General features: G+C 56.1%; 1 protein-coding gene across 1 annotated transcript in view; it reads left to right on the top strand.

Moving 5' to 3' along the window:
* The window catches only part of mrpl17 (mitochondrial ribosomal protein L17), a 51,150-nt gene extending 42,446 nt beyond the window's left edge, over positions 1-8,704 (top strand). The window contains exon 4 of the mRNA XM_060852588.1: positions 8,178-8,704. Within this exon, the coding sequence (XP_060708571.1) occupies positions 8,178-8,471 (294 nt within the window). The 3' untranslated portion in view covers positions 8,472-8,704. The remainder of the gene's footprint in view (positions 1-8,177) is intronic.
* The last annotated feature ends 4,225 nt before the right edge of the window (positions 8,705-12,929 follow it).

Consider the following 12,929-nt stretch of genomic DNA (forward strand, 5'->3'; position numbering starts at 1 on the left):
TCCCATGGCCAATCCACCCTAACCTGCATATCCCTGGGCACTATGGAACAATTTAGCATGGCCAATCCACCCTAACCTGCACATCCCTGCGCACTATGGGAAAATTTAGCACGGCCAATCCACCCTAACCTGCACATCCCTGGGCACTATGGGACAATTTAGCATGGCCAATCCACCCTAACCTGCACATCCCTGTGCACTATGGGACAATTTAGCATGGCCAACCCACCCTAACCTGCACATCCCTGGGCACTATGGGACAATTTAGCATGTCCAATCCACCCTAACCTGCACATCTCTGGGCACTATGGGACAATTTAGCATGGCCAATCCACCCTAACCTGTACATCCCTGGGCACTATGGGACAATTTAGCATGGCCAATCCACCCTAACCTGCACATCTCTGGGCACTATGGGACAATTTAGCATGGCCAATCCACCCTAACCTGCACATCCCTGGGCACTATGGGACAATTTAGCATGGCCAATCCACCCTAACCTGCACATCCCTGGGCACTATGGGACAATTTAGCATGGCCAATCCACCCTAACCTGCACATCCCTGGGCACTATGGGACAATTTAGCATGGCCAATCCACCCTAACCTGCACATCCCTGGGCACTATGGGACAATTCAGCATGGCCAACCCACCCTAACCTGCACATCCCTGGGCACTATGGGACAATTTAGCATGGCCAATCCACCCTAACCTGCACATCCCTGGACACTATGGGACAATTTAGCATGGCCAATCCACCCTAACCTGCACATCCCTGGACACTATGGGACAATTTCCCATGGCCAATCCACCCTAACCTGCACATCCCTGGGCACTATTGGACATTTTAGCATGGCCAATCCACCCTAACCTGCACATCCCTGGGCACTATGGGACAATTTCCTATGGCCAATCCACCATAACCTGCACATCCCTTGACACTATGGGACAATTTCCCATGGCCAATCCACCCTAACCTGCATATCCCTGGGCACTATGGAACAATTTAGCATGGCCAATCCACCCTAACCTGCACATCCCTGGGCACTATGGGACAATTTCCCATGACCAATCCACCCTAACCTGCACATCCCTGGGGACTATGGGACAATTTAGCATGGCCAATCCACCCTAACCTGCACATCCCTGGGCACTATGGGACAATTTAGCATGGCCAATCCACCCTAACCTGCACATCCCTGGGCACTATGGGACAATTTCCCATGGCCAATCCACCCTAACATGCACATCCCTGGGCACTATGGGACAATTTAGCATGGCCAATCCACCCGAACCTGCACATCCCTGGGCACTATGGGACAATTTAGCATGGCCAATCCACCCTAACCTGTACATCCCTGGGCACTATGGGACAATTTAGCATGGCCAATCCACCGTAACCTGCACATCTCTGGGCACTATGGGACAATTTAGCATGGCCAATCCACCCTAACTTGCACATCCCTGGGCACTATGGGACAATTTCCCATGGCCAATGCACCCTAACCTGCACATCCCTGGGCACTATGGGACATTTTCCCACGGCCAATCCACCCTAACCTGCACATCCCTGGGCACTATGGGACAATTTAGCATGGCCAATCCACCCTAACCTACACATCCCTGGGCACTATGGGACAATTTAGCATGGCCAACCCACCCTAACCTGCACATCCCTGGGCACTATGGGACATTTTAGCATGGCCAATCCACCCTAACATGCACATCCCTGGGCACTATGGGACAATTTCCCATGGCCAATCCACCGTAACCTGCACATCCCTGGACACTACGGGACAATTTCCCATGACCAGTCCACCTCAACCTGCACATCCCTGGGCACTATGGGACAATTTCCCATGGCCAATCCACCCTAACCTGCATATCCCTGGGCACTATGGAACAATTTAGCATGGCCAATCCACCCTAACCTGCACATCCCTGCGCACTCTGGGAAAATTTAGCACGGCCAATCCACCCTAACCTGCACATCCCTGGGCACTATGGGACAATTTCCCATGACCAATCCACCCTAACCTGCACATCCCTGGGCACTATGGGACAATTTAGCATGGCCAATCCACCCTAACCTGCACATCCCTGGACACTATGGGACAATTTAGCACGGCCAATCCACCCTAACCTGCACATCCCTGGGCACTATGGGACAATTTAGCATGGCCAATCCACCCTAACCTGCACATCCCTGGGCACTATGGGACAATTTAGCATGGCCAATCCACCCTAACCTGCACATCCCTGGGCACTATGGGACAATTTAGCATGGCCAATCCACCCTAACCTGCACATCCCTGGGCACTATGGGACAATTTAGCACGGTCAATCCACCCTAACCTGCACATCCCTGGGCACTATGGGACAATTTAGCATGGCCAATCCACCCTAACCTGCACATCCCTGGGCACTATGGGACAATTTAGCATGGCCAATCCACCCTAACCTGCACATCCCTGGGCACTATGGGACAATTTAGCACGGCCATTCCACCCTAACCTGCACATCCCTGGGCAGTATGGGACAATTTAGCATGGCCAATCCACCCTAACCTGCACATCCCTGGGCACGATGGGACAATTTCCCATGGCCAATCCACCCTAACCTGCACATCCCTGGGCACTATGGGACAATTTCCCATGGCCAATCCACCCTTACCTGCACATCCCTGGGCACTATGGGACAATTTAGCATGGCCAATCCACACGAACCTGCACATCCCTGGGCACTATGGGACAATTTAGCATGGCCAATCCACCCTAACCTACACATCCCTGGGCACTATGGGACAATTTAGCATGGCCAATCCACCCTAACCTACACATCCCTGGGCACTATGGGACAATTTTGCACGGCCAATCCACCCGAACCTGCACATCCCTGGGCACTATGGGACAATTTAGCACAGCCAATCCACCCTAACCTGCACATCCCTGGGCACTATGGGACAATTTAGCATGGCCAATCCACCCTAACCTGCACATCCCTGGGCACTATGGGACAATTTAGCACGGCCAATCCACCCTAACCTGCACATCCCTGGGCACTATGGGACAATTTAGCATGACCAATCCACCCTTACCTGCACATCCCTTTGCACTATGGGACACTTTAGCATGGCCAGGCCTCCCTAACCTGCACATCCCTGGGCACTATGGGACAATTTAGCACGGCCAATCCACCCTAACCTGCATATCCCTGGGCACTATGGGACAATTTAGCATGGCCAATCCACCCTAACCTGCACATCCCTGGGCACTATGGGACAATTTAGCATGGCCAATCCACCCTAACCTGCACATCCCTGGGCACTATGGGACAATTTCCCATGACCAATCCACCCTAACCTGCACATCCCTGGGCACTATGGGACAATTTCCCATGGCCAATCCACCCTAACCTGCACATCCCTGGGCACTATGGGACAATTTCCCATGACCAATCCACCTCAACCTGCACATCCCTGGGCACTATGGGACAATTTCCCATGGCCAATCCACCCTAACCTGCACATCCCTGGGCACTATGGGACAATTTCCCATGGCCAATCCACCCTAACCTGCACATCCCAGGGCACTATGGGACAATTTCCCATGGCCAATCCATCCTCACCTGCACATCCCTGGGCACTATGGGACAATTTAGCACGGCCAATCCACCCTAACCTGCACATCCCTGGACACTACGGGACAATTTCCCATAACCAATCCACCTCAACCTGCACATCCCTGGACACTATGGGACAATTTAGCATGGCCAATCCACCCTAACCTGCACATCCCTGGGCACTATGGGACAATTTAGCATTGCCAATCCACCTTAGCCTGCACATCCCTGGGCACTATGGGACAATTTAGCATGGCCAATCCACCCTAACCTGCACATCCCTGGGCACTATGGGACAATTTCCCATGGACAATCCACCCTAACCTGCACATCCCTGGACACTATGTGACAATTTAGCATGGCCAATCCACCCTAACCTGCACATCCCTGGGCACTGTGGGACAATTTAGCACGGCCAATCCACCCTAACCTGCACATCCCTGGACACTATGGGACAATTTAGCACGGCCAATCCACCCTAACCTGCACATCCCTGGGCACTATGGGACAATTTAGCACAGCCAATCCACCCTAACCTGCACATCCCTGGGCACTATGGGACAATTTAGCACAGCCAATCCACCCTAACCTGCACATCCCTGGGCACTATGGGACAATTTAGCATGGCCAATCCACCCTAACCTGCACATCCCTGGGCACTGTGGGACAATTTAGCATGGCCAATCCACCCTAACCTGCACATCCCTGGGGACTATGGGACAATTTCCCATGGCCAATCCACCCTAACCTGCACATCCCTGGACACTATGGGACAATTTCCCATGGCCAATCCACCCTAACCTGCACATCCCTGGACACTATGGGACAATTTAGCACGGCCAATCCACCCTAACCTGCACATCCCTGGGCACTATGGGACAATTTAGCATGGCCAATCCACCCTAACCTGCACATCCCTGGGCACTATGGGACAATTTAGCATGGCCAATCCACCCTAACCTGCACATCCCTGGGCACTATGGGACAATTTAGCATGGCCAATCCACCCTAACCTGCACATCCCTGGGCACTATGGGACAATTTAGCACGGTCAATCCACCCTAACCTGCACATCCCTGGGCACTATGGGACAATTTAGCATGGCCAATCCACCCTAACCTGCACATCCCTGGGCACTATGGGACAATTTAGCACGGCCAATCCACCCTAACCTGCACATCCCTGGGCACTATGGGACAATTTCCCATGACCAATCCACCCTAACCTGCACATCCCTGGGCACTATGGGACAATTTCCCATGGCCAATCCACCCTAACCTGCACATCCCTGGGCACTATGGGACAATTTCCCATGACCAATCCACCTCAACCTGCACATCCCTGGGCACTATGGGACAATTTCCCATGGCCAATCCACCCTAACCTGCACATCCCTGGGCACTATGGGACAATTTCCCATGGCCAATCCACCCTAACCTGCACATCCCAGGGCACTATGGGACAATTTCCCATGGCCAATCCATCCTCACCTGCACATCCCTGGGCACTATGGGACAATTTAGCACGGCCAATCCACCCTAACCTGCACATCCCTGGGCACTATGGGACAATTTAGCATGGCCAATCCACCCTAACCTGCACATCCCTGGACACTACGGGACAATTTCCCATAACCAATCCACCTCAACCTGCACATCCCTGGACACTATGGGACAATTTAGCATGGCCAATCCACCCTAACCTGCACATCCCTGGGCACTATGGGACAATTTAGCATTGCCAATCCACCCTAGCCTGCACATCCCTGGGCACTATGGGACAATTTAGCATGGCCAATCCACCCTAACCTGCACATCCCTGGGCACTATGGGACAATTTCCCATGGACAATCCACCCTAACCTGCACATCCCTGGACACTATGGGACAATTTAGCATGGCCAATCCACCCTAACCTGCACATCCCTGGGCACTGTGGGACAATTTAGCACGGCCAATCCACCCTAACCTGCACATCCCTGGACACTATGGGACAATTTAGCATGGCCAATCCACCCTAACCTGCACATCCCTGGGCACTATGGGACAATTTAGCACAGCCAATCCACCCTAACCTGCACATCCCTGGGCACTATGGGACAATTTAGCACAGCCAATCCACCCTAACCTGCACATCCCTGGGCACTATGGGACAATTTAGCATGGCCAATCCACCCTAACCTGCACATCCCTGGGCACTGTGGGACAATTTAGCATGGCCAATCCACCCTAACCTGCACATCCCTGGGGACTATGGGACAATTTCCCATGGCCAATCCACCCTAACCTGCACATCCCTGGACACTATGGGACAATTTCCCATGGCCAATCCACCCTAACCTGCACATCCCTGGGCACTATGGGACAATTTCCCATGGCCAGTCCACCCTAACCTGCACATCCCTGGGCACTATGGGACAATTTAGCATGGCCAATCCACCCTAACCTGCACATCCCTGGGCACTATGGGACAATTTAGCATGGCCAATCCACCCTAACCTGTACATCCCTGGGCACTATGGGACAATTTAGCATGGCCAATCCACCCTAACCTGTACATCCCTGAGCTCTATGGGACAATTTAGCATGGACAATCCACACTAACCTGCACATCCCTGGGCACTATGGGACAATTTAGCATGGCCAATCCACCCTAACCTGCACATCCCTGGACACTATGGGACAATTTAGCATGGCCAATCCACCCTAACCTGCACATCCCTGGGCACTATGGGACAATTTAGCATGGCCAATCCACCCTAACCTGCACATCCCTGGGCACTATGGGACAATTTAGCACAGCCAATCCACCCTAACCTGCACATCCCTGGGCACTATGGGACAATTTAGCATGGCCAATCCACCCTAACCTGCACATCCCTGGGCACTATGGGACAATTTAGCATGGCCAATCCACCCTAACCTGCACATCCCTGGGCACTATGGGACAATTTCCCATGACCAATCCACCCTAACCTGCACATCCCTGGGCACTATGGGACAATTTCCCATGGCCAATCCACCCTAACCTGCACACCTTTGGACTATGGGAGGAAACCCACACAGCCGCGGGGCGAATGTGCAAACTCCACCCAGTGTCCCAGGGCTGGAAGCGAGTTTGGATCCCTGGTGCTGACCCACTGAGGGTCTGGGAAAGTGACTCTGAGATGGCAGCAAGACTGGGAATGTGCTGGGGAATGTTGGACCGCAGGTGGTGGGGAGCTGAAGGTCGGGGTGTGAGGATGCTGGAGGATAGCTCACCCCAGGCCTCCAGGTAGGAACACCAGCACCAAGCTGCAGTTAAAATACAGGCGACGCAGTGCCAGATGGGCACACAGCAAGTTCCCATAACAGGCCACAAGATAATGACACTGTTGATTGCTTTGTGATGTTGTTCGGTAAGGCAGCAATGTTGGCCCCAGCACAGGAGGCTTCGCACCCCATTATTACGTTTCACAGCTCCCTCAGCACTGACCCTCGGACAGTGCGGCGCTCCCTCAGCACTGACCCTCCGACGGTGCGGCGCTCCCTCAGCACTGACCCTCCGACGGTGCGGCGCTCCCTCAGCACTGACCCTGCGACGGTGCGGCGCTCCCTCAGCACTGACCCTGCGACGGTGCGGCGCTCCCTCAGCACTGACGGTGCGGCGCTCCCTCAGCACTGACCCTCCGACAGTGCTCACTCCCACAGCACCGACCCTCCGACAGTGCCCACTCCCTCAGCACCGACCCTCCGACAGTGTGGCACTCCCTCAGCACCGACCCTCTGACAGTGCGGCACTCCCTCAGCACCGACCCTCCGACAGTGCGGCACTCCCTCAGCACCGACCCTCCGACAGTGCGGCACTCCCTCAGCACTGACCCTCCGACAGTGCGGCACTCCCTCAGCACCGACCCTCCGACAGTGCCCACTCCCTCAGCACTGACCCTCCGACAGTGCGGCACCCCCTCAGCACTGACCCTCCGACAGTGCGGCACTCCCTCAGCACTGACCCACGGACAGTGCGGCACTCCCTCAGCACCGACCCTCCGACAGTGCCCACTCCCTCAGCACTGACCCTCCGACAGTGCGGCACCCCCTCAGCACTGACCCTCCGACAGTGCGGCACTCCCTCAGCACTGACCCACGGACAGTGCGGCACTCCCTCAGCACCGACCCTCCGACAGTGCCCACTCCCTCAGCACTGACCCTCCGACAGTGCGGCACCCCCTCAGCACTGACCCTCCGACAGTGCGGCACCCCCTCAGCACTGACCCTCCGACAGTGCGGCACTCCCTCAGCACTGACCTTGTAAGAGTGCCTGCTCCCTCAGTCCCTGACAGTCTGAGCTGGGTAATGTGGCTTGAATCTGTCCCGTGGGTCTTGAACCGTTCTGCCTCTGATGAGAGTGAGGGTCCCTGAGCCCCCCCACTGGCACCAGACTCTGTGAAAGGTGATTTAACGTCTGAATGAAGCCAAAAGGCTGGGGGTTCTCTGTCCGGTCTGAGGGTGGGGTGGGCGAGCGGGATTTGCAGCAAGGATTAATCCCGGGAATGATCTCTCCTCCTGTTCCCTCCAGGAGAAAGACCTCGTCCCGAAGCTCTTCAAGGTCCTGGCTCCGCGGTTCCAGGAGCACCGCGGGGATTATGTGCGGATGATGCAGATTCCGACCCGGGAGAAGGACAGCGCAAGGATGGCCGTTATCGAGTACAAGCGGAACCCCCTGCCCCCTCTCCCGACCAGGCGCCCGGGAGCCAACGAGAAGACCCTGCTCAATCAGCTGCTGAGGGGCTACAGGGAGGAGGCAGCCACCGGGCCGCTCCCACCTGCTGGCGAGGCCCAGGTGCCACCTGCGGCCCAGCCAGTTGCGTGAGTGCCCGATGGAAACGCAGAGGGACTTGGACAAGGCGACGCCAATCCCCTCCCTCCGGCCCTCCCTCCTGCCCTCCCCCGCCTGGGGATGGGTCCGGGATTCTGGGAACTCCCTCCCCCCACCCATCTCCCGGACTGCAGGTCTGCCTGGTTGTGTGTGTGTACCCGATTCCCGGGGAGGGGGATCCCATTTGTAAACCCTGTCCTGCGATTAAACTTGCGATTCAGCTGGAATGCGGCCAGGAGTTGTCCTTTCAGACCGGTCCTCCTGCTCTGTCATCGTATCGCCCTCCAGCACTTATCGCCCAGCTCATAACTGACCAAGTCTCAGGCTCGGGAGGTCACTTGCACTGAGTATTGCGCCATCCTCCCACACACTGCTTCTTGGGGAGATGGGCGTCACTGGCTGGGAGCCCAGTACTTTATTCCCCCCCACCACTGTCCCTAGTTGCCCTCCCTTGAGAAGGTGGGGGTGAGCTGCCTTTTTGACCCGCTGCAGTCCATGTGCTGTGGGTAGACCCACAATACCCCTGAGGGAGGGAATCCCAGGATTCTGACCCAGGAAGGAATGGCGGTGCCGTTCAAATACTGTGATGCACAAGGTCAGAGGAGAGAATGTTCACACCGTGTTCAGCACCGTTCCTGTTTCCTCCGATACTGAGGCAGCCCGTGTTCAAAAACAGCAACTTCGGGACGATATCCAGGGTCGGGCTGACATGAGGCAGGTAACACACACACCATACACACGTCAGGCAAAACCCAGCTCCAATAAGGGGAAATCGAACCCCTGCCCCTTGACCTTCCACGGTGTTCCCATCACTGAATCCCCCCACTGTCACCCTCCTGGGGGTTACCATTGACCCAGAAACCCAACTGGACCCACCACATCAACACAGCGGCTCCAAGAGCAGGTCAGAGGCTGGGAATCCTGCAGCGAGTAACTCCCCTCCTGACTCCCCCCAAAGCCTGTCCCACCATCGACAAGGCCCAAGGCAGGAGGGGGAGGGAATACTCCCCACTTGCCCCTGGATGGGGGCAGCTCCAACAACACTCGAGAAGCTCGACACCGTCCAGGGACAAAGCAGCCCCCGCTGGAATGTCCCCACACCCACAAACATCCCCCCCCTCAGTAACCGCAGTGTGTACCATCCCCTCCCTTCCCCCCCCCCCTCAGTAACAGCAGTGTGTACCATCCCCTGTCTCCCTCCCACCCCCCTCAGTAACAGCAGTGTGTACCATCCCCTCCCTCCCCCCACCCCCCCTCAGTAACAGCAGTGTGTACCATCCCCTCCCTCCCCCCACCCCCCCTCAGTAACAGCAGTGTGTACCATCCCCTCCCCCCCACTCCCCCTCAGTAACAGCAGTGTGTACCATCCCCTCCCTCCCCCCCACTCCCCCTCAGTAACAGCAATGTGTACCATCCCCTCCCTCCCCCCCCCTCAGTAACAGCAGTGTGTACCATCCCCTCCCTCCCCTCCCCCCCTCAGTAGCAGCAGTGCGTACCCATCCCCTCCCTCTGGTGATAACTCACTTTCCATATCCCTAAGGAAACAAAGGAGGCCATTCAGCCCCTCCTCCCCCAGCCTGTTGCACAGGAACAGGAGACAATTCCGCCCCTGGAGCCTGTTCTGCTGCTGATTCCCCTCCTAACTTCACTGGCGTGGTTTCCTCATCCTTTATTCCCCCGCCCCCCCCCTTCCCCACAACCCCCTAATGGGTCTGTTTTAGCATTCCCCCTTTACCCAGCCTTGACACCTTTACCTGGGAGAGAACTTCAGACCCTCCATCCCAAAACCCCGTGTGTTGATGTGTTTGTGAGTGGGAGTAAGTGTGTGTGTGTGGGAGAGTGTGGGTGACTGTGGGAGTGTATGTGTGTGGGACTGTGTGTGGGTGGGTGGGCGGGCGGGTGTTGGGGTGTGGGTGAGGGTGTGTCCCTGTGTGGGGGTTAGTGTGTGTCTCTGTGGGGGGTGTGGGTGTGTGTGAGGCTGTGCATGTGTCTGTGTGGGTGAGTGAGCGTGTGTGGGTTAGTGTGTCTGTGTGGGTGGATGTGGGTTGTGTGTCTGCCTGGGTGTGTCTATCTGCGTGGGGGTGTCTGTGGGTTGTGTGCGCGTGTCTGTATGTGGGTGTGTGTCTCTGTGTGGGGGATTGTCTCTGTGTGGTGGGTGTGTGTGTGTGTGTCTGTGTGGGAGTGTGTGTGTGTGTGTGTCTGTGTGTGAGAGTCGGTGTGTGAGAGAGGTGGGTGAGTGTGAGAGAGTCGGTGTGTGAGAGAGGTGGGTGAGTGTGTGTGTGTCGGTGTGTGTGAGAGGTGGGTGAGTGTGTGTGTGTCGGTGTGTGTGAGAGGTGGGTGAGTGTGTGTGTGTGAGAGGTGGGTGAGTGTGTGTGTGTGAGAGGTGGGTGAGTGTGTGTGTGTGAGAGGTGGGTGAGTGTGTGTGTGTGAGAGAGGTGGGTGAGTGTGTGTGTGTGAGAGAGGTGGGTGAGTGTGTGTGTGTGAGAGGTGGGTGAGTGTGTGTGTGTGAGAGGTGGGTGAGTGTGTGTGTGTGAGAGGTGGGTGAGTGTGTGTGTGTGAGAGGTGGGTGAGTGTGTGTGTGTGAGAGGTGGGTGAGTGTGTGTGTGTGAGTGGTGCGTGAGTGTGTGTGTGTGAGTGGTGCGTGAGTGCGTGTGTGTGTCGGTGTGGGTGAGTGCGTGTGTGAGTCGGTGTGTGTGAGAGGTGGGCGAGCGTGTGTGAGTCGGTGTGTGTGAGAGGTGGGCGAGCGTGTGTGTGTCGGTGTGTGTCGGTGTGTGGGTGAGTGCGTGTGTGTGTCGGTGTGTGAGAGAGGTGGGCGAGCGTGTGTGAGTCGGTGTGTGTGAGAGGTGGGCGAGCGTGTGTGAGTCGGTGTGTGTGAGAGGTGGGAGTGTGTGTGTGTCGGTGTGTGTGAGAGGTGGGTGAGAGTGTGTGTCCGTGTGTGGGTGAGTGTGTGTGTCGGTGTGTGTGAGAGTGAGTGTGTGTGTCGGTGTGTGTGAGAGTGTGTGTGTGTGTCGGTGTGTGTGAGAGTGAGTGTGTGTGTCGGTGTGTGGGTGAGTGTGTGTGTGTGTGTCGGTGTGTGGGTGAGTGTGTGTGTGAGAGAGGTGGGTGAGTGTGTGTGTGTGTGAGAGGTGGGTGAGTGTGTGTGTGTGTGAGAGGTGGGTGAGTGTGTGTGTGTGAGAGGTGGGTGAGTGTGTGTGTGTGAGAGGTGGGTGAGTGTGTGTGTGTGAGAGGTGGGTGAGTGTGTGTGTGTGAGAGGTGGGTGAGTGTGTGTGTGTGAGAGGTGGGTGAGTGTGTGTGTGAGAGGTGGGTGAGTGTATGTGTGTGAGAGGTGGGTGAGTGTGTGTGTGTGTGAGAGGTGGGTGAGTGTGTGTGTGTGTGAGAGGTGGGTGAGTGTGTGTGTGTGAGAGGTGGGTGAGTGTGTGTGTGTGAGAGGTGGGTGAGTGTGTGTGTGTGAGAGGTGGGTGAGTGTGTGTGTGTGAGAGGTGGGTGAGTGTGTGTGTGTGAGAGGTGGGTGAGTGTGTGTGTGTGTGAGAGGTGGGTGAGTGTGTGTGTGTGTGAGAGGTGGGTGAGTGTGTGTGTGTGAGAGGTGGGTGAGTGTGTGTGTGTGAGAGGTGGGTGAGTGTGTGTGTGTGAGAGGTGGGTGAGTGTGTCGGTGTGAGAGGTGGGTGAGTGTGTCGGTGTGAGAGGTGGGTGAGTGTGTCGGTGTCGGTGTGTGTGTGTGTCGGTGTGTGTGTGTGTCGGTGTGTGTGTGTGTCGGTGTGTGTGTGTGTCGGTGTGTGTGTGTGTGTGAGAGGTGGGTGAGTGTGTGTGTGAGAGAGGTGGGTGAGAGTGTGTGTGAGAGAGGTGGGTGAGTGTGTGTGTGAGAGAGGTGGGTGAGTGTGTGTGTGTGAGAGGTGGGTGAGTGTGTGTGTGTGTGAGAGGTGGGTGTGTGTGTGTGTGAGAGGTGGGTGTGTGTGTGTGTGTGAGAGAGGTGGGTGTGTGTGTGTGTGTGTGAGAGAGGTGGGTGTGTGTGTGTGTGTGTCGGTGTGTGTGTGTGTCGGTGTGTGTGTGTGTCGGTGTGTGAGTGTGTGTATGTGTGTGTCGGTGGGTGAGAGTGTGTGTGTGTGTCGGTGTGTCGGAGTGTGTGTGTGTCGGTGTGTGTGAGAGTGTGTCGGTGTGTGTGAGAGTGTGTGTGTCGGTGGGTGAGTGTGTGTGTGTGTCGGTGGGTGAGTGTGTGTGTGTGTCTGTGGGTGAGTGTGTGTGTGTGTCTGTGGGTGAGAGTGTGTGTGTCGGTGGGTGAGAGTGTGTGTGTCGGTGTGTGAGTGTGTGTGTGTGTCGGTGTGTGTGAGAGGTGGGTGAGTGTGTGTGTGCGAGAGGTGGGTGAGTGTGTGTGTGCGAGAGGTGGGTGAGTGTGTGTGTGTGTGTGTCGGTGTGTGTGAGAGGTGGGTGAGTGTGTGTGTGTGAGAGGTGGGTGAG

The sequence above is a fragment of the Hemiscyllium ocellatum genome, chromosome 38, assembly GCF_020745735.1.
Source record: "Hemiscyllium ocellatum isolate sHemOce1 chromosome 38, sHemOce1.pat.X.cur, whole genome shotgun sequence".
Classification (NCBI taxonomy): Eukaryota; Metazoa; Chordata; class Chondrichthyes; order Orectolobiformes; family Hemiscylliidae; genus Hemiscyllium; species Hemiscyllium ocellatum.